Below are 21,449 nucleotides of genomic sequence, written 5' to 3'. Positions count from 1 at the left end.
TGGATGGGGCTACTTTATGAATACGACAAGGGGTGTGAATGTTATGTGATACTTTAAAAATATATTATTTTTTCATTATTCTTTATATCTCTATATAACTTGTGTGTGTTCGGGCGCGATTTGGTTTTGATTCGGATTTCATGACTTGATATGAAATCGAACGTTTAATCAAATGATTTGTTTTTTTTTGCTAGTCCAGATTTAAAGACTTATAATAGCAAATTAATTATAAGTTTAAGGAGAACTCAAATCAAACAATTAAGAGACGGATATTACTGGCCAACCGTTTTCCACGCTTCCGCTGTTCCATCGACAAAAAAATCAATAAAAACTATGATCTGAGAAGATAAAAGATTAGACAATGAATTTATTATGATGATGGGGTCGAAACATCCGTTTCTATACTACAACAATCAACACTAGTATAGTATGATCTTGTGGCAAACCAAATCTGAATGGTGGCGTCCTCTTTGTTGTCGATAGTACTCAGCCTATTCCGTACGTTTTTGTCTATTATCTTAATCAATTTTTCCTCTAGCGAAGGTTGGTTGACGTGTCGCCTGTCATTCCTTTCTCGCCAAATGAAGTATAAGGTGGCTTGGAAAGTGTAGCCAATAATGAACCTTGATGCCTTATCAAGGTCTGTACCGCCGATCAGTGCTATGATGTGTCGCCAATCTGCAGTGTACTTGTGCAAAAGCAGACCTCTAGTGAGCTCTTCCCACACCTCCTGTGAAAAAGAGCAATGAAAAAACAGGTGATCTCGTGTTTCCATGAGGCTATTGCATAGTTTGCATCTCGGATCAACATTGAGGTTCCAGTTTTGCATCCTGTCCCCAATAGAAAACTTGTTCTTCATGACCAACCAAGTTATAAAAGCATATTTCGGCGTACAGAAGGGGAACCAAACCGCTCTGTAATTTGCCATTATTGGACGTGCAACTCGGATGAGAGACCAAGTGTCCTTAGTCTTAAAGCTTCTGCTATAGACATTGTTTTTACCTTTCCAAAGAACGACATCTTGTTCTGTAGTTCTTCTCAGTTTGTGTTGTTGTATCTCCTCTTCCACCTGATTGAGTAGAGGTTGTCTATGTCTCCTATGCCTGGATTGAGCCATAACTTTTGCCATAGTACTCGCTGCAGAGACACCAAGAGTGACTGTCCCTCTATCCCCAACCTTGTCATGTAGACAACCCATAGAACTCCAATTGTCAAACCAAAACAGAGTAGTTTCACCATTCTTAACGTATATCCGATGGAACTGTGCAGCTAAACTCCTGTACTTCAAAATTTTGTTCCATATCCAAGAACCAGAGGGAGAAAAGGATTTCTCCGTCCACAAAGAGCCACTTTTGAGCAGATATTTTTTTACCCAATCAACCCATAGCGAGTCCCGAGCAGATAGAATTCTCTAGATCAGCTTCAACATACTAACTTTATTGGCTTCTACTATAGATCGCATGCCTAGTCCTCCTTCACTTTTAGGTAAGCATACCTCTGTCCAAGCCACCTTTGCTTTATTGGGGTTTAGAGAAGGGTCAGACCACAAGAAAGCAGAACATAACTTGTCTATTTCCTTTATGCAAGCTTCTAGAAGTCAAAAAGCAGAAATCCAAAAGTTTGTTAGGCTAAAAATCACCGAACTTAGCAGTTGTAGCCTGCCAGAAAAAGAAAGCGACCTAGCAGTCCAGGAGCGTATTTGCGATCGAATCCTTTCGAGAAGAGGAAGATAATCAGCTGCAGACATTCGTTTGGGAAGGAGGGGCAACCCGAGATACCGAACCGGTAGTGCACCAGACTCGAAAGGAAACTGTTGCAGAATCTCTGCCTTTGTATCGGGAGAAATACCTGCCATGAACAAGGTTGATTTCTCAAGACTAATCTGTAACCATGAGTGATGAGCAAAGTCGTCAAAAACCTCCAGTACCCCTTCCACTGATCGCTTATTCCCAGCAGTAAAGACCATTAAATCATCCGCAAAACTCAGATGAGTGAGGTTTAGCTTGTGACATTTTGGATGGAAGTCAAACTGCTTGTTTTGAGCGGCTTTGTCAAGCTTGCGAGACAACACATTCATGCAAATGACGAACAAATAAGGGCTCAGCGAGCAACCTTGTCTGAGACCTCTCTTGCTTCCAAAATAACCTACAAGTTCTCCATTAACTTGAACAGAAAAACAGGCAGAGGTGATACATCTTTCAATCGAGAGGATAAATTGGTCAGGAAAATCAATAGCTCTTAGGAACCCCCACTGCACTGAGTCAAAAGCTTTGGAGATATCTATTTTCATGGCACAACGAGGGGAAATGGATTCCTTATGGTAATCTTTGACAAGCTCTATGGCTAGAAGCACATTCTCCATTAACAATCTGTCTTTGATAAAGGCTTATTGAGTGGAGGAAATGACCTTGTCTCCATTAACAATCTGTCTCCATTAACAATCTGTCTTTGTAGCAAGAATCTTGGAAATGACCTTGTACAAAACATTGCAGCAAGAAATTGGCATGTAATCCTTCATAATCTTGGCCTCGGTTTTCTTAGGTATGAGAGCTAAAATAGTGGAGTTAACACCCTTAGGGAGAAAGCCTGTCCTGAAGAAAGATTGAACTACTACAGCAAAATCATCCCCCACTATGGTCCAGGACTCTTTAAAAAACTCCAAAGTGAATCCATCAGGACCTGGAGACTTGTTAGTGCGCATAGCAAACAGAACCTTCTTAATTTCCTCCTTAGTAACCTCCTTTGCAAGCATAGACTTATCAGAAGAGTCACATTTAAAGCACAATATGTATGCCAACTCCTCAGTGGTCCATTCGACATAATCTGCAGGTGAAAACTTGAGGAAGTCTTGAAAATATCTCACCGCTTCCTCCTTGATGTCGTATGACCACATTTGTGTAACATACAAACAACTCAAATACTATAAATGTTGCATTGCTAGACAAAAAACACAAAAAGACCACAAAATGAGATATTTAAATGTTAAAGAAAACAAATACAAAATATATATATATATATATATATATATATATATATATTTCTTTGGATAATAAAACTAACTAGGTAACAATCTGCACATAGTGCGGAATAAATCGATTTAAAGAAAATTATTATAAGTAAAATTATTATTCTAGAACCAATATTTGTTTGTGTCAAACATAATATGTAACTAAAGTTTTTTATTTATTTATTCAAAGCTGTGTTTTTCGTGTAAAAAAAATGTTTTACCCGTGAAATCTTTAAATGTGTAAGAGAAAATATTGATAAAATGTTACTATTTATTGCAACATGTCTTTTGTATGGTTTAAAAATCAAATTCATATCTCTTATATTTTATTTTGTAATCATAACAATTTTGCATGTTTCTTATGTAACCATAACAACATATACTAAATTAATTGGTAGTTTAATTAATTAATTTTATTATATGTTAGTAACAATCGGATTCTAAACTAAAATTTCTGAAGATAATCTAATTTATTGATTTAATATTTCTGATTAGGCTATTTAAATCTTTTAGTTAGTCGGTTTGTTAATATTTTATATAAATAACGGATTATTACCTAAAAAATCCATTATGAAAAAATTAATGAAATTTCAAAATCATCGTATTCGTGTAAGAATACATTTCACCTGTGAATTATGTGAACGTGGTAAAGAAAATATTTATAAAATATTAAAATTTATGGAAATATATATTTTTGTGTGCTTTAAAAATCAAATTTTTATATTTATGGTTAATCGAGTAACTATAACAATTTTTCATAATCTAATAATCATTCATTTTAAATATTATGATTTTTTTGGGTACTAAGTTTATTTATAATGATAAAAGTTATTGTCTCATTCCTTTTTAATAGCACATAGATTAATGTAAAATTAACGTATATTCCTATTTGGTTATCAATATTTCCACTTTTAAAGAATAATCACACTAAATGTTGAGATTAATTAGTTTACATACTTAGATATATATGAATAATCACACATCATGATATCCCCTAATTGTTGTCATTTTTATATTTATTTATGAATATATATAAATCTATATTTATTGGGAATTAAGTTTTCTTTAATGAGTTAGAGATAATTCAAGGGTAATATATTTCTTTTTATAATCAATTATAATAACTATTGAAAACTTGTTATTTAAATTATTATGATAATAATACTAACATAAAAATAACAATTTTTATATGATTTTGTTAATAAGTTATATGTTTTTTATTTTTATTAACTTTATATGTTTTTATAGCATTTTTAGAATATTTTATTTATATTGATTTTAAGAAATAAATATTTTTTATTGATTTCTTAAAAATAATATAACTTTGACTTGTATATTTATAAGTAAATTTTAGTGAAATTTTGACTTAAAATAGTATGTAATTATTTAATTAGTTTTAATATGTGATATTTAAATTTGTGTGAGAATTGATCACATATCTAATTATTATTCAGTTAATTGTTTTTTTATAAATATAATGGCATGTTAATGTAATTAAGTAGAAAGTTTAAGGGTTTTTTTGTTAAATGTGTCTCGAGTTTTCTGGCGACGACAAATCAGGTTTTTCAAGAAAGTGGTTTTCTATTAATATATAGAGATTAAAGAATGGAATAGTCAAAAAAAAAAAAATCATGCTCATGTCAAATGAATAATTTACTAGAAAATTTCATAAATTTTGGGTTTTACACCTCACCTTCTTCAATTAATTTAGACATGGTTGACGGGTAAGTCCTTTAAATGCACACTACCACTTGTTACAGTATCGTGAATCATTTAAGAACAAAAATCCAAAAAAAAAAAAGAAGAAGAAGAAGAGAAAAGATTTATTATATTTTTCTGGCACTGTTGGGCTTACTTTATTGGGCCTTTTCTTGAAGAAATTGGGCTTTAAAAAATTTCAGAGACAGAGGGAACTGCATATTTAAGATGTACTGTATAAAAAAATCAGACGATCACGGCAAGAAGAGATGCTTGCGAAACAAACGCCATTAACAAAACAAATGCTCTCCGAGCTTCTACGAGCAAGTTCTTCAAAATTGAGGCAGCTTAAGAAGATCCATGCGATTATACTGAGGACAGGTTTCTCTGAAAAGAACAGCCTCTTAACCCAGCTGTTAGAGAATCTTGTGCTTATGGGTGACATGTGTTACGCACGCCACCTGTTCGACGAAATGCACAAGCCAAGGATCTTCCTTTGGAACACTCTTTTTAAAGGGTACGTTAAGAACCAGATCCCTTCTGAAACTGTCTTACTTTATAAGAAAATGCGTGATCTTGGTGTCGGTCCTGATGAGTTCACTTACCCGTTTGTGGTGAAGGCGATCTCCCAGCTGGGGGTTTTGCCCTGTGGATCTGCCCTTCATGCCCATGTTGTCAAAAATGGTTTTGAGTGTCTTGGAATCGTTGCAACTGAGTTGGTGATGATGTACATGAAGTTTGGTGAGTTGAGCTCAGCGCAGTTCTTGTTTGAGTCAATGCAAGTCAAAGATTTAGTGGCTTGGAATGCGTTTATTGCTGTTTGTGTTCAGACGGGAAACCCCGCTATAGCTCTTGAGTATTACCACAAGATGTGTGCGGATGGAGTTCAGATTGATTCTTTTACAGTCGTGAGTATGCTCTCTGCTTGTGGTCAGCTAGGCTCTTTAGAGGTCGGAGAAGAAATTTATGATCGCGCGAGAAAAGAAGAGATTGATTGTAACATTATAGTCGAAAATGCTAGGCTTGATATGCACTTGAAGTGTGGTAACACAGAAGCTGCGAGGGTATTATTCGACGAAATGAAACAAAGGAATGTGGTTTCATGGAGCACGATGATCGTAGGATATGCAATGAATGGAGATAGTGGAGGAGCCTTGGCATTGTTCACTCTGATGCAAAACGAGGGACTCAGACCTAACTACGTGACATTTCTCGGGGCCCTCTCTGCTTGTAGCCATGCTGGACTAGTGAACGAAGGAAAAAGGTATTTCAGTCTCATGGTTGGATCGAATGATAAGAGTCTTGAGCCGAGAAAAGAGCATTATGCATGTATGGTTGACCTCTTGGGACGCTCTGGTCTTCTAGGGGAGGCTTATGAATTTATCAAAAAGATGCCAGTGGAACCAGACACCGGTATCTGGGGAGCTTTGTTGGGTGCTTGTGCGGTTCATCGCGATATGATATTGGGGCAGAAAGTGGCAGACGTACTTGTAGAAACAGCTCCTGATATTGGTTCATACCACGTACTACTGTCTAATATCTATGCAGCTGCTGGTAAATGGGATTGTGTTGACAAAGTAAGGAGTAAAATGAGGAAGCTGGGCACCAAAAAGATTGCTGCTTACAGTTCCGTTGAGTTTGATGGTAAAGTTTATTTTTTCAATAGAGGAGACAAATCACATCCGCAATCAAAGGCGATATATGAGAAATTAGATGAAATCTTGAAGAAGATAAGGAACATGGGGTATGTTCCTGAGACGGGATCGGTGTTTCATGATGTGGAAATGGAGGAAAAAGAGTCTTCTCTCAGTCATCACAGTGAGAAGCTCGCTATTGCATTTGGTCTCATTATTGGGAGGGCGGGACATCCTATACGGGTTATGAAGAACTTGAGAACCTGTGATGATTGCCACGTTTTTTCCAAGTTTGTTTCCAGGCTTACTTCGACAGAGATCATCATGAGAGACAAGAACAGGTTTCACCACTTTAGGAATGGTGTTTGCTCTTGCAGAGAGTTCTGGTGACTTCACTTATTGATATTCTGATTATTAAGAGGGATCTGATGAGAAAATATGCATTCACAGATTTGGAATATATCCGATGCTCTGAAATTGATTCAGAAGACGAGTTGATGATGCAAAGCCAAGTTATTGATCCATTAAACTTTGTAGATGGCAACAAATCTTGAAGCTTATTGTTTCATTTTCTGCATCAGTCAGAGAAGCCTGAAACAGAGAGACTCTATTGAATAAGGTAGCTTTATGTCAATCTGTACATAATAATTACTCATCATTAATGCTTGTTTGGGTCTTTAATTTCTCATTAATTATGTAGATCTTTCCCTTCCTAACGTTTTTGCCAATTAATTAATGGGTTTTGTATCTTTCTTAGTATATATTCCAGATCTTGTATTGTAATCTCTAGTGATGTAAAAATTAGCTGAAATTGAACTACTTTCATACCTTTTTGTCAGGAGATTAAGAAGGGTAAAAAAATGTATGAATTCGAATTCAATGTTAATGTCAGTCATGAGATGGCTATTGACACTGATAAAAAAACTGAGTTTGCCTTTGTTTATGGTTTTCAGGCAAGAAATAGAAAAAAGTTCTCGTGAAAGACAGAGAGATAGATGGAGACAAAACAGAGAACAGAGGTTATCTCACTTGTCGTCAAGACATTCGAAGCAAAAAGACTCTGCAACAACGGTGTCTTTTGGGGTTCAAAATTTAGCAAAACTAAGGTAATCCTCCATTAAAAGCACAACTTGCTTTAACTAGTAAAAACACTTTTTACATTAACCATCAATTTGATTTCACCAGTCAAAATACCATTCTCTCTCTTCTCTCTCCTCTCAGAAAACATAAATTCGTTTCTTTTTTCCCGGGGACAACGGCTATTAATACTGAACTGTCCACTGCACCATCTCCAAGCAACATGGCAGTATTGTAATTTTTCGTTTATTAGATAAAAATTTTAAAAGAAAAAGAAATTTAAGAAGAGAGAACAATCAAAGCATTGGAGGAGGAGGTTAGATAAAAATAAAAATAAGTTTCAAAGTTAAAAAAAAATTGAGTATAGTACAGATGTGAGAAGGTTCTCTCCCAGGAATCAAGGGTCAAGATCGTTTGATAAGACCCATAAGATAATGAACAACTGAGAAATTAAAATAAACAACACACAGAAAGCTAATTCCATAAAATAAGAAAAATCTTTCATTTCATCTTTCTCCTCTCTCTACTTCTTCTTTCTTTCTTTCTTTCTCATTATCCAAAGAGACTCAGACAAACTTTTTTGTTACTTAGACTTCACTCAAACCAAAAGAAAGTGTTTTGTCTTTTGGGTTTTATCTTCTTACCACCACTGCTCAAAATTACTCACTTTCTTTTCAAGAAATTATTATTATAATCTACTCAAAACCCATTTTTTTCTCATCAATTTGTCGAATCCAAAACCTGCTCTGCACTTTCAGACACAGACAAAGAGGAAATAAATTTCTGTCACGAGTAAACAGAGAGAGAGAGAGATACAAACTCAGGGTACTCTGTTTTCACAACCTCTTCATGGTCTAAAAAAACTTCTCTTTCAAACCAGCCATGGAGACTAGTATAGGAACCGAGCAAGACAACAGAAGAAGTAGAAGAAGACGACGAAGAAGAGGACTCACAACAACCTCCACAGTGTTCTTTTGGGGAATCTTGATATTTGCTCGTTTTGGTCTGTCTTCCTCAGCTCTATCTCCTGATCAATACCGTCACCAGCCCTACCCATCCGCACCACCGAGAAAGGCTGGTCCTTTCCATGAAACAACGTCGTCGTTTCGAGCTCCAAAAGCCTCATCAGTGTCGTTCACGGGTCCACGTCGAGAAGAAGAGAACAGAGATGACGTTTATAAAGACGACAAGAGATTAGTTCACACAGGTCCAAATCCTCTTCACAACTGAAAAGCTAATGAAACAACACGTGTCTGGTCTCTCTTCGACCTCCAACAAATTGCCTTGAGATTCTCTTCAATCCTTCGCTCTGCTTCGAAACGTATGAAAAAACAAAAAAAAGATCTCTTCAGCTACTTTTTTTTTGTAGTTTTTTTTTTTTGGTTGTTGTTGGTTTAGTAAGTATGAGAATGAGATATGGATCATTATCCTTAGCCTTTGTTTAAGGGCTAAGAGTTAATGATCTTGTTTCTCAGTTGTTGTAACTCTTTTGCTTCAATGGCTTACCATCAAGAAGACCTTCAAGATCCATATGAATTAGTCAAAGTAGTTTTTGTTTTTATTTTAATTAGATTAGTATTTTGGAATTTGTTTTAAAAATATATACTAGAAGAAGGATTTAAAAAAGGGTTGAAGATTCGAATGCATGGATTTCTTCGAAGATCATGTTCTATGCAGAAAAAGAAGGTTGTCTTTTTGTGATAACTGTTTAATTATTGTTATTTAACCCATATAGTATATTTATGTTTTTTTTAGATCGATGTATAATAAAAAAAAAAACAATTGTAGTATATTTTGTATTATTAAAATGTTTAATTTTAGATATATATGAACATGGAAGATGTTGAGTGTTGACTCCTCTTTCGCTCCTGAAAAAAGGAGAACCAAAAACTTGGTATTTGGTAAAACTCACGGCATTATGACTAGTATTTAATTATAATGATGAGCTCATTGTTTTGGAATTGTTTTAGAAGTGAGAATATGAATATGGTAGTAGGCTATAGTTGAAAAATATATAAATATTTGTTGGTGGTACATTAAGCATTCTGGTAACTCTTTTCTTTTTAAACGATCTTGGGTGTAAATTCAGTCGTCTAATCATATATAATACCCTTTTTACAGTCAAAATTGCATGAACAGAACATGAATTTCACACACCGACCTTGGCGGACAGCGTCGGATCTTGGGCATGTCGGGTGGATCTGTGGCGAATCAGTTTTCTGTTTTGTCACTGGTGGTTTGTGGCGGTTGGATGTCGCTGGCGGTTGTCACTGGCGAAACCAGTGCTTTGTGGCTTCAGAGAGCAGTGAGGGCTGAAGCTTTCTTTGACAAGCTTCAGTGGTGGGGTTTAGGTTCTTCTTCAAATCTTACCTCTCATATCAGCCATGGCGGTGTCCTGCAGCAAGGGTGGTGGCGTTTTTGTTTTTTGTTTTTTTTTCAGTCTGGCCAAGTGGTGAATGTCTCGTAACTGAACGGAAGTGATGTCGTCACTTTGAACTTGCACGGTGAGGTGATGATATGCTAATATATGCTCCAATTTCTAATTTTGATGATTAGCATTCTGGTTTTGTATAGTTAGTTCGGAGAACCATCTATTTCGCCGGTTATTATAGTTTCATGACTCTTCATAACTCTTGGTCGGGTTAGTCGGATGTATTGTCCGTTTTAGGTTTAAGACCGGAACAGAGAAAATTGGAGAGACCAAACTTTTCTGATAATGCGTCTTTGGTGTTGAAGCTATTGAGACAAGTTCTTCACGTCGATCATGAGGATCTCATAGCTGGGTTTTGAGCTGATTTCAGTATTAGTTTAGCCCTCCTTTGTGTTAGTATTTGTTTTCGTGTCATTTATGTCAATTTAGGTGGTTTAAGAGATGATTTCACTCCGAGTCGTGGAGTGTTATCTATCTCATTATGGTTAAAAAAAATGCAATGGTTCTTGATTGGGTAGTGTTGGATCCGCCTAGTGTTCCAAGGTTGTGCTTAATCAACTAATACATTTGTTTTGGTCTAAGTCTAGAGAGGTGAATGTAATGTGCTTTTGATTTGATTGTAACTTTGATTTAGTGAATGAAAGTTGATGTTGAGCTTAAAAAAAAAAAGAACATAAATTTAAACATTTTACATCAATATTATCGAAAAGTAGTCCATATAGTATATCGTTGAGACTTGAGAGGTTAAGGTTTCATTGATAAAAAAAGAATGAAAAACTTATGATAAAATCGGCTAAATGATTATTGTGACGTGGGAGAAAGAAACTATTGACAGTAGGCCATTTGATGGTTTAGCTTTAATAATTTTGGTTTCATTTGAATGTGTTTGATGAACTTAATGCATACGGTTCTCTCGATGGGGATGCCTGTCCCCAAGGACCCACAAGGACCTCCTCACCCTCTATAATAAGTTTTCTTTCTTTTTGAGAACTTCTATATTTATATACGTACAAACATAATTAATGCTCATTTGATACTACTTTTACTATTCACTCACGGGTTAATTTTTCTATTTTATTAAGGTTTGTGACTTAAATACAGAATTTTCTAGGACAACCGAATTAAATACCAAATGGTTTAGGCAAAAAATAAACGTTGATCTTCGTCCCTTTTTAAATTTTTTTTTTATATATTTGATCATTATTATGATATGTATTTACATTGTTTAGAAATAAGACATACATGAAAGTCAGAAAGTGTATATATAATTACTAAAATGCAAATTTGGTGCTGAAGATTATGACTCTTTATGTGTAAAATAATTTTAAATTGGGTCCATTTTGGTTAAAGAGGAATATCCTCAGAGAAAGAGAGGTTGTTGCATGTGGAATGTATGTTTGCACAGTGGAGCCATAAATGGTGAGATTTAAGGAGCTCTACTGGATTATTCAACTATCCCATATTCTAAATCTCCATCAATTTTTTTTCTTCTAACAAAAGTTTTGGAAATTTATTCTTGAATTCAATTTTTTTTATGGGTGGGCTGAAAACGAGACATTCGGCTATAATAACTAGGTTCCATCCATTCTACTACCAGTTTGAAGCCCATCCGTTAAACTATAGGATGTCAAACCTTTTTCATGAAATCTTTCCCTAGCTTGCTTTGGCCTAAACCTGATACACTAAACCTAAACCAGCATTGTTAAAAATCAATACTATAATTTACAAAATCACTAATGGATATCTTACTTTAGGTCGTGTGACGTGTGCTGCAGCCTAAACCGAAAGTTATTTTTCTTTCGTTGAGCTTAATTAGAAAAATTACCGGTATAACTCGTTAAACACATTTTTAATTTATAGTATTATTAACTTGTAACTCCCTTCCTTCTGCTTTTGCAGATTATATACATCTTAATACGATTTTGGTTTATCATTTATCCCAAAATAATAAAATAATTTGGGGTTATCTACAAAACACGTACATGACTAAAGGCAAAGTATGGTAGACCCAAAAATGAATCTATTTGTAGAACCATGATCTCTCTTGGCTCTTGCATCACAAGTAAACCTCATCATTCATTTCCACACAGCATTGAAAATACTCAACCATATTACTACTCTCTCCCAAATACCTTTTCCCCCTAGCTATAAACTTGGAGAGGTTCAGAATTCCACAGCAACAACAAAATAACCTTTTTTATATATATATAAAAAAAGCTTTTCTCTTTTACGTATGAGAATTTGGCAGAACTAACAAACAAAAAAACTTAAATTAAATGAGAGTAATCATTCTAACTATAACTCTAATATTCTATGTATTTTCTATAATATTGACAATTCTGCCCCTAATACATAACAAACGGTTAACACATTCTCACTTTTTCACCCTCTTCTCACCTACACCCTTTTTACCATAAGAAGAGAGGTTTCTATTTTAACTAATTTTTATCCGACTGTAAAATGTTTTTGGGTGGACAACATTTTAGAAACCATCATCACCTTTCACTCATTACTATTTTATTTAATTCTATATTATTTTATTTTTCTTTCATATAAACCAAAACTTTCATACATATTTTTTTTAAATAAATTTAAATTTAATTTCAAAAATTCAAATCCTGATATAAAAAAATACTAGATTTTTCGTTAATAAAAATTATGGATTTAAATTAAATTTTAAAACAATAAATATAATCTAAAAATCTAAAAGGGTAAAAGAAAAAAAAACAAATAATCACCACTCCTCGTTTTTTATCATGTGCATGTGTCTTTTATAAGGTCAGTTTTGTCTTTTTGTCAAACAAAATAGTTAGTTACTACATTTCCATGTTTAATATGCTATATATTCTTCATCTGTTTTTTAGATTGGCTATACGGCAAATTCGCCCTTTACATATCCACCTAAACCTTCCCAGAATTAAAAGTGATTAGGGCAAAGTTTGTGTTTCTAGATAGCAAGCATGGGATACGTCTCCGACAACAACCTCGTCAACTATTTTCCCCTCTCTACTAATACTACTACTCAACCTCATCATCTTCTTATCACACACTGTACCAAAACCCCTACTAGCTACCTCCTAATTACTTACATATAGAGACTTAACTCAAAGTCCATGCGTATATCTTCTTTGGTTGTTAATACTTACAAAATTTTTTTGTTTCAGGCGAGATTAACGGCAACGATCACCATCAGCTCGTCCCTGCATCCTCAGGAGAACACGACGACGGTAAAAGTAACATTTCTGTGGCGGCGACGACTTCGAGATGGAATCCAACACCCGAGCAGATCACGACGCTAGAAGAGGTTTACAGGAGCGGAACACGGACGCCGACGACAGAACAGATCCAAAAGATAGCATCCAAGCTCCGTAAATATGGCAGAATCGAAGGGAAGAATGTGTTCTATTGGTTTCAGAATCATAAGGCTAGAGAGAGACAAAAACGACGCCGTCGTGAAGGAGTTGCTACTAACAATGTTCGTGAACCACATCAAGACGTCAAGGATTCATCATCAGGTACTATATAGATTTTTAGGATAAACAGTTTTGATTATTTTTTGGGGGTTAAATTAACGTATATATACAACTAAAGCTAATGTTTGTCTACTTAGAATTTGATGGAAAATTACTTATAAGTCGTTGTGCATGCTAGTTGAGGAGTTATATAACGTGGCAATTAACAGGTGGTTATCGAGTTGATCGGACAAAGAGCTGCTTATCTTTTCCGCAAACAGACCCACAGCCACAGGTATCTTATTAATTTATTTAGGTTTATATATATTAATGTATGTGTGATTATGTGTATATGCAAACAAATAAACACGTTTTAGGCTACCAAAAAGAAAAAAACATAAATGTAATCCCATCTCGGTTAAATATTTATCATTGACTTAAATTTCAAATATATTTGTTAATTATCTTGAGAAGAGTTATATTGTTTTGTAATTTCTGCCCAGCGTGAATTAGTTCCGGCGAGTTACAATAAAGACGACAATGCTAATAATGAAGATTATGGGAGGACAAAAGAATCAGAGAGGGCATCCGAGGGTGGTAAAGACATCACGTGGAGAAATCTTGTTACTTCGTCGTCGGTAACTCAAGAAGAACCAGGAGGAGAAGTTGAAACGAGGGAGATCCGAACTTTAAATCTCTTCCCGGTTCTGGAGAACCAAGAGAAAACCAGCTGGTTTAAAGAGAAGAAGAATGCGAATGCAAACCAAGCGTGTTGCGACTACTGTTTCTACTAAGAGTTCTTGCCTCTGAAGAACTGCAACCAAAACCCATGTGTGAGTAATAAATAAGACTAGAAGGATTTAATGAAGTTTTATTTGTTGTTTTGTCCAAAAATGGTAAGTGATGTGTTCTTCTTAGATGGACGAGAAGAGTCTGAAAGATGGAGACGTTTAGTAAATGTTGGAAGGGTTTGAAGATTATTATTGTTATGACTTATTACCTAAATGTGAAGTTGGACCATGTTAGTAAATGTTGCAACTATCTATCTATATATGTCTTAAAGTGAAAGTGAAACCTTCGATGGTTCCTTGTCTGTGTAAGGAATATATATATTAAATAGATGTTTTCTAACATATTCACATGCTTTCTCATCTTCTTTTCTTCTTACACTGCAATTGATACGGGAATCTCTGAGAGAGACATTCGATGCTGACATTGCACTGTGTTTAGAATTCCTTTAGAATTTTTCAGTGAATTTAGCAAATGTGCGATTAATTATCAAAAGAGTGCGTACCGTTGGGGAAACTAGACTGACATTCGAGTTTTGATGGAATGAAGACAAAAAAGGTCTTTAATGTTTTCCCATTTCTCATTTGTTTTCTGAAATTAATAGAAACAAAAGAATCGACCAATACAATTTAATCATAGAAAATCAAACAAGAGATGCTCCAAAGGTCTTAATCACATAAATGTATATATTAACTTTTGATAATGTCTATAGTTTCCGAGGGTTCTTGTGCAAAATCCTGACTTAATAATAATCTACGAGAAACAGAACATTGATCCACCCATCTTTAGTACCCTTTTAAGATGATGAATGTATAATGGTGTGAAATTTTTTCTTGTTGAGAGAGGATGAAGAACACTTCCTAAAGACAACTACACAAAGCATTTATCATCACTTTGGCCATAACTCTTTAATTGACTCTATTGTTTCTGCACCTAAAAGATCTGTCTCACGTTTTCTTTTTTGCCCTGGTACAATTACAATAGGATAGGGCCATTCCTCCAATCACATTAACATTTCACACAGTTTGGCAAATTTTTAATTAAAAGCTGTATCCAATGGTCACTCTTTCCTCTACATACAAGTCTCAAAATGTTTACGCGTCCTAACTTCTTCTTATGACTTTCGTCAATGTTTAATTACTGTGAATGCAAAGAAACATCAAGTAACCCCTGTCACACTTTATTGACCACTGAGTTTGGTTATCTAAAGACAAAACTACAGAGACCAAAGCAGAAACAAATTGTATTTCAACAAACAAATGACACAAGAAGGCCCTTTTAGCCATGTTCTTATTACTTTCATAGTTCTCACAAGAAATTTGATAAACAGCAACTCCAATGTTTTTCCACGTCTAGCTTGAATCAAGGAAGAACATAGAGAGGCTCCGGCATTAATTCTCTTTGTATCCTAGCATTAGCATATGATTGAATTGTAAACATTCCACGGCCATCAAAGGAGGAAAAGACTTGGTATGAATTGAACAAAGCTTGAATCTTTACTTACCAGTTGTCTTTTGCCCATTTACATCCATCAGATTCTACTACATGTAAGCTATAAGCATGTCTTGACTTCGGGGATAGATTCTCGAAACTGCATACAGAAAGTCCACATTACAAACAGTACACATCATGATTTTTTCAGAGCTCAACAAAATCTAAACTATGAGTAAGCTACATCTTGTATACAAGATGAAATTTACCTTTGATGAATTAGATCACCATGAATGGCAATCAACGAGCCTGCTTTCATTTCAATAGGCACAAAATCTTTCTGCTCGTAAGATGGGGATGGCTGATCAAAGGTTACACCATTTCCCCCCCGGATAAACCTTCTAACTAGACCATCTGAAACGAAGCAGCGTAAGAAAAAAGAATGTCTAGGTAAGCGAAAGAACACGTATAAAGAGAGGTGAAAAAAACCCACTCTTGTGAGATCCAGGAATAGCCCAAAGACAACCATTAACTTTTGTAGAATCTTCTAAAGCAATCCAGAGACCAGTACAACTCTGTGGATCCGTGTACACAAAAGAATTATCTTGGTGCGGCACAACTTCGCCTCCAATTCCAGGTTGCTAGTAAAATCAATTGTCCAAATCATAAGATTGCATAGTGAAAAAATTTCCACAAAGTACGAAACAGAAGCTAAAAAACTCAATGTTTCAAAAGAGGTAAGAATACTATCTAGAACATTTGCATATTATATGAGAATCACAGTTCCTAATTCTTAACAGCAATCAACATACAGTGTGAACACATCGATTTACAGCAGTCAGACAATTCCATTGATCAAAGTTTTAAAAGATACAAAAAAAGAAACAAAAAAAAAAAAAAGTTTAGATGTACCTTGAAAATGTACATAGACTGCATGACTACTGGTCTCTTGTAACCTAAGGATGATACCAAACTTGAAAAATTTGACGAATATGTGAATTCCTTATACAATGGGTCAAGCTCGTGCAGTGCTGCAAAAACAACAAAAAAATTCAGCATATGTGAGCCATTCTTTCTCTACGCAGCACGAAAGGAAAAGTAATAAAGCGAAAAGATGAGATACCATGTCCAACTTTGTTAATAGAAAGCTCTTTGGGTTGCTTCAATAACCCATCATCACCAAAAGCTTTTTCTGAGATAAAAAAACACAAGACAAGACTATTTTAGCTTATAGATGGATTATTATAACAAAAAAAAAAAACTAAACGATCAATTAAGGATATCCTCCTAGAAAATTGCATCCTATCCTAACCAAGTTATATTACAAAGATCGGAAAAAAAAAACAGAGTATTTGCAAAGATAACATCAACATAAAAAAAAAAAAGTGGCAAGAAGAGAAGATCATTAGGGATTGATTTACCTTCAAAGAAGAAGGAGATTTTCTCAGCGCTCTCAAAGAAGTAATTATCGGTTGTATGCTTCTGCAATACCATTAAGATTTAAGTAAGTAAAATCTTGATGATTGGATTCAAAAACTTTGGTATATATAGTAGAGAGATAGTTTCTTTTAAAAACCTGATTTTTAGTGGAGAAAATAGAGGAGGAAACAGAACAATCAAACTGAGTGAGCAACTCATCCATCCTCTTCCTTAAGCCTCTAATCTCATCCTCACTCGCGAACGATTCGATTACCAAATACCCTTTTTATTGAAATTAACAACAACAAATCATTCAGTTTCTTCACTCAGATTTCAGAGTTTACGACGCAAAGTTGAAATGAAAAAAAATTAACAGAAAACAAAACCAAACCTTGCGAGTGAAAAAGCTCGAGCTGATCTGGAGTCAAGCTTCCGGTGATTCCCATAACGCGGTGGTTGGTTCTTCGGTACAGATTGATTGATTTCGCCGCGAAAGTGATTTCGTTTTGTTTTTTTGTTTGTGTGGGAAAACGAATTTTTATCTGATAAACACAAACAAAAAAAAAAAAAAAAAAAAAAAAAAAATCCTTTTTATCCAAATATCTCTATGAGACCTTTTTCTTTGCCCAACCCACGCGTGGGTGTCATTTCCACGTTCATTATATGGACGACTCTCCCACGCGCCTGTGTAGCGCGCGTACAGCAGTTTGCTAAAAAGGACAACAAGAGTTAAAAACTTACACGTTTGCTTAAACCAAGTTTAAACCAAGAGTATCAATCTTTTTAACCGTCGTAGCAACTGGCCCTTCGTATTAATGGGCCAATAGAATGGGCTTCGTCTGAAATTTTGCAAACCTTTATATAATAAAACCTTGGTGTCAATTGTTCTATTTCGTTCTAGATTATAAATAAAAGCTTTCCCGAGTTTGATTTTTTTTTTTTTTTTTCTCTCGTTAGGTTTTTGAATACGATGAATAATAACCCTACGCGGGGGCAGGCTAGTGCTTTAACATCGGTGTTTTGGGACATCAATCTGTGTCCGGTTCCCAATGACTTTGATCCTCGTCGGGTCCGTCCGTGTATTAAACGGTTTTTGGAGAATCTTGGTTACTCTGGTCCTGTCACCATCACCGCTGCTGGCGTTCTAACAAACGTCCCTACAGAGATCCTTAGTGGAGTCTTTTCCAGTGGAATCTCTCTCACTAACGTCCCCTACCGTATATATTTTCTCATCCTCCTCTTTCCCTTATGTACACAGCAGTGATATATATATATTATTTCTTTCCTCTTAAATTAAAGTCTTCTGAAACAAACAGGTTATGGTTCTTATGACACTAGCGATGTTATTTTTGCGTTTACCGAGGAAAATCCACCTTCTTCATCTAATATAATGGTCATATCCGATCCGAAAATCTTCACTGGTGTTTCTAACGTCCTAAATATGACGGGATACCACCTTATTGAGCCATGTCCCTTTGGTTCTCTTCAAAGCCTCCTTCTTGAGCAAGAAGGTGTGTGTATTGTCTCGCACCTGATGAGGAAACAGTTGAATCTACCTTATGGGATTGCTTAGTATGCTGCCGTGATCCTCCTGGACATGTCTTTGAGAATTTCCTCACGCATCTCCATGGTGAAGAACATCAACAGATGGTATAATCAAGCCAAATCTATTTTGATTGTCTTTTTACACAAGTAGTTTCTAGTTTTGACCCCATGTACGTGCATATTTTTTTTTTTTAAGCAGGTGTCGGACTTATTGCCTTTAAATAACAATATATAATGCTGTTCAACGTCTGCCTCCCATTGATGAAAATCTAGTGAAAGGAACTCTCATGGTGAGGATGCAACCAAAGTCATAGTTTTAATATCTGATAACGTTAAGATTTCTTCTAACATTTTGGTTTCGTTTGCCTAAACTTGACCCCCTTAGAAAACCTCTCTTACCACAAATTATGTGCCGAACAAGTAAAGCTCTGATACCAATTGAAAGTGTGAGAACTTATGATCTGAACAATGAAACAATGATTTCTTTAAACTCCCTTTTGATTGATAGAAAATCTGTTTACAAGTTTGTTCTAAACAATTTTCTAATCTCTCAAAACTCTCTTTAAAGAAACCTCAAGCTCTTTCTAAGTTCTTAGCTCTTCTCTTTTCTTAAAGACTAAAACTTAGTAGCTAGGTTAACTTTCTCTTGTTTGTGCTAAGGCTTACAATCAGCCTTCGCACCCTATTTATAGAACTAGGCCTATGTCACACAATGACAAATTACCTATTCTAATCCTAATAGGAATTGTACAATTTCTTTTTTCTTTATCAATTAGGAAATTTCCCACTTTCTTCATGTTTACATTCCTATCATAAACATGAAGCTCTTTAATCTTCTAGAAGCTTCTTGGGCCTTCTAATCTTGTGTAAATCTTCCAGCTTTATAATTGCCGACATAAATAACTTGATACTCTATTCTTATACTAGTGTTGAGTCCTTCTGACGTAGTTCATCCTCTTGTTCAAATGTTGCATCTTCAATCTCCCCCTTTTTAACTTTGACCTTCTCAAGCATAAGAATTATGTTGTTGGTTTAGACTTAAAACAAATAACTTTAAACCATAGTTAACCGTTCAAAAACATAAGCCAAAATGATCACCGAACCATAGTCAAACATTCAAACACAACGAACCAAAATGATCGCCGAAAGTCGAAAGTTTTAATGAAAACAAATAACTCCCCCAGAGTCTCAGACCAGCTTACAAAAACAGAAAACTCCCCCAAAATCTCAGACCAACTCACAAAAACACTCCCCCAGAGTCTCAGACCAGCTCCTTCTCTTTCTCCCCCTGATTGAGAATACAACAATTAAAAACATCTCAAATCATCTTGGAAAGTGGATGATTTTGTATGAGCCTCTGTACTACTTCCGTAAGTCTTTGCAGAGCTTGTGCTGTATCGACTAATGCTTCATACGAAATATCAACATCCTCTTGACCAATGTGTGGCACACGAATGCTACCCAACTGAATAACCTCAGAAGTAGAAGAAAATCCCTCATCAGGTTGCCTGCCAGCTGGAGATACTGGTGTCGACTCTTTAGTCTCAGGAATCAGTTTATGCTTAACATCATAGATATGTCATGTTCTGGCATCCTTTGTATAAAACTCAGCATATACATCTTCCTCTTCATCTAACCACTCAAGCGGACCTTCTTGAACCCTAAGAGTTTCAAAGATTGTTCTCGGAAACACCACATAGCGAGAAGGATCTTTCCAACTTCAGAAAGATAATATTTTCTCATATCTCGAGCAAAATTTTCACAATATCTCAGCCATCAACCCTCGGTTTTCAATAAACCAACACCAGAACCTTCATGTCTAAAATCAAACTGTACCAACATCAACAACCCTATCTTCTCCGATACCAGCTATTGACCCATCTTGTGAATGCTTCACATCTCACAAACACCAATTGAATTTCTCAAGGTAGAGAATCGATTAAAATCAAGAGCTTTTGTGAAAATATCAGCTAATTGTTCCTCAGTATCAACATGCTCAATTACAACTTGCTTTCTTTCAACCAGTTCTCTGATGAAGTGATGTCTCACATCAATGTGCTTTGTTCTTGAATGTTGAACTGGATTTTTAGAAATATCAATTGCACTCATATTGTCACAATAAACTTGCAGCTCCCCTGAATCCATGCCATAATCTGCTGACATCTGCTTCATCCATAACAACTGAGTACAACAACTCCCCATTGCTATATATTCTGATTCAGCTGTAGACAAAGATACTGAATTTTGTTTCTTACTTAACCAGGCTATTAAATTGTTGCCCAGAAAGAAACATCCCCCACTAGTTCTCTTTCGATCCATTACACTTCCTGCATAATCTGCATCACAGTAACCAACTAAACCCTTGTTTGAACCTTTAGAATACCAAATTCCAAGATCAACAGTTCCTTTAACGTACTTGATAATTCGCTTGACTGATTCAAGATGAGACTGTTTAGGTTTTGACTGATACCTTGCACATATACCCACACTGTAACTCAAGTCTGGCCTACTAGTGGTAAGATATAACAAGCTCCCAATCATCCCTCTTGCTTGACATCTACATCCTTGCCATCAACATCTCTTGATAGTTTCAAAGTAGTACTCATAGGTATCACAGCTTCTTTGCACTTATCCATCTGGAACTTTTAAAGAAGTTGTCTAGCATAGGTACTTTGTGAAATAAAAATACCTTGTTCTGATTGTGTAATCTGCAACCCAAGAAAATACTTTAATTCTCCAACCAGACTCATCTCAAATTCTTGTGTCATACAACTCACAAACCTATCCACCAACTCCTTTGAAGTACTTCCAAAGATGTCATCCACATAAATTTGAACCATCATGATATCATCACCTTGTTCCAAAATAAACAGAGTCTTGTCCACACTTCCTCTGTTATAGTTTTGTTCCATAAGAAAACTAGTCAGCCTTTCATACCAAGCTCTTGGAGCCTGCTTCAATCCATA

General features: G+C 35.4%; 4 protein-coding genes and 1 pseudogene across 5 annotated transcripts; 4 read left to right on the top strand and 1 right to left on the bottom strand.

Moving 5' to 3' along the window:
* Positions 1 to 4,967: 4,967 nt before the first annotated feature.
* Positions 4,968 to 8,946, top strand: LOC104779463 (pentatricopeptide repeat-containing protein At2g01510, mitochondrial pseudogene; annotated as a pseudogene). Its single transcript, XR_015596371.1, has 2 exons — positions 4,968 to 6,958; positions 7,293 to 8,946. The product of XR_015596371.1 is annotated as a pentatricopeptide repeat-containing protein At2g01510, mitochondrial pseudogene (transcript).
* On the top strand, positions 8,299 to 8,946 carry LOC104779462 (CLAVATA3/ESR (CLE)-related protein 16-like). Its single transcript, XM_010503828.3, has one exon. The coding sequence runs from the start codon at positions 8,299 to 8,301 to the stop codon at positions 8,644 to 8,646; it is 348 nt and encodes a 115-aa protein (XP_010502130.1). The 3' UTR covers positions 8,647 to 8,946.
* Positions 8,947 to 12,720: 3,774 nt separating this feature from the next.
* On the top strand, positions 12,721 to 14,432 carry LOC104779461 (WUSCHEL-related homeobox 6-like). Its single transcript, XM_010503827.3, has 4 exons — positions 12,721 to 12,898; positions 13,012 to 13,362; positions 13,530 to 13,594; positions 13,803 to 14,432. The coding sequence occupies exons 1-4, from the start codon at positions 12,808 to 12,810 to the stop codon at positions 14,091 to 14,093; spliced, it is 798 nt and encodes a 265-aa protein (XP_010502129.1). The 5' UTR covers positions 12,721 to 12,807; the 3' UTR covers positions 14,094 to 14,432.
* Positions 14,433 to 15,247: 815 nt separating this feature from the next.
* On the bottom strand, positions 15,248 to 17,573 carry LOC147945154 (phytanoyl-CoA dioxygenase-like). The gene is made up of 9 exons (XM_087509675.1): positions 17,330 to 17,573; positions 17,096 to 17,220; positions 16,941 to 17,001; positions 16,643 to 16,711; positions 16,432 to 16,550; positions 16,013 to 16,160; positions 15,789 to 15,933; positions 15,593 to 15,679; positions 15,248 to 15,496 (listed from the first exon to the last, which is right to left on the bottom strand). Exons 1-9 carry the CDS (start codon positions 17,382 to 17,384, stop codon positions 15,451 to 15,453), a joined length of 855 nt encoding a protein of 284 aa, XP_087365801.1. The 5' UTR covers positions 17,385 to 17,573; the 3' UTR covers positions 15,248 to 15,450.
* Positions 17,574 to 17,908: 335 nt separating this feature from the next.
* On the top strand, positions 17,909 to 18,594 carry LOC147945153 (uncharacterized). Its single transcript, XM_087511347.1, has 3 exons — positions 17,909 to 18,155; positions 18,255 to 18,449; positions 18,512 to 18,594. The coding sequence occupies exons 1-3, from the start codon at positions 17,909 to 17,911 to the stop codon at positions 18,592 to 18,594; spliced, it is 525 nt and encodes a 174-aa protein (XP_087367473.1).
* The last annotated feature ends 2,855 nt before the right edge of the window (positions 18,595 to 21,449 follow it).

This window comes from Camelina sativa, chromosome 4 (assembly GCF_030686135.1).
Source record: "Camelina sativa cultivar CO46 ecotype springtype chromosome 4, ASM3068613v1".
Lineage (NCBI taxonomy): Eukaryota > Viridiplantae > Streptophyta > Magnoliopsida > Brassicales > Brassicaceae > Camelina > Camelina sativa.
The sequence above is the reverse complement of the archived record's forward strand: the minus strand, read 5'-3'. Positions and strand labels throughout refer to the sequence as shown.

Coding starts and splice junctions, on each gene's coding strand:
- LOC104779462 (XM_010503828.3), top strand. CDS start 8,299: ATGGAGACTAGTATAGGAACCGAGCAAGACAACAGAAGAAGTAGAAGA.
- LOC104779461 (XM_010503827.3), top strand. CDS start 12,808: ATGGGATACGTCTCCGACAACAACCTCGTCAACTATTTTCCCCTCTCT. Junction 13,363..13,529: donor CGTCAAGGATTCATCATCAG/GTACTATATAGA, acceptor GGCAATTAACAG/GTGGTTATCGAGTTGATCGG. Junction 13,595..13,802: donor AAACAGACCCACAGCCACAG/GTATCTTATTAA, acceptor ATTTCTGCCCAG/CGTGAATTAGTTCCGGCGAG.
- LOC147945154 (XM_087509675.1), bottom strand. CDS start 17,384: ATGGGAATCACCGGAAGCTTGACTCCAGATCAGCTCGAGCTTTTTCAC. Junction 17,221..17,329: donor CGAGCTTTTTCACTCGCAAG/GTTTGGTTTTGT, acceptor TTCAATAAAAAG/GGTATTTGGTAATCGAATCG. Junction 16,551..16,642: donor TATTAACAAAGTTGGACATG/GTATCTCATCTT, acceptor TTGTTTTTGCAG/CACTGCACGAGCTTGACCCA.
- LOC147945153 (XM_087511347.1), top strand. CDS start 17,909: ATGAATAATAACCCTACGCGGGGGCAGGCTAGTGCTTTAACATCGGTG. Junction 18,156..18,254: donor TCTCACTAACGTCCCCTACC/GTATATATTTTC, acceptor TGAAACAAACAG/GTTATGGTTCTTATGACACT. Junction 18,450..18,511: donor CCTCCTTCTTGAGCAAGAAG/GTGTGTGTATTG, acceptor GGGATTGCTTAG/TATGCTGCCGTGATCCTCCT.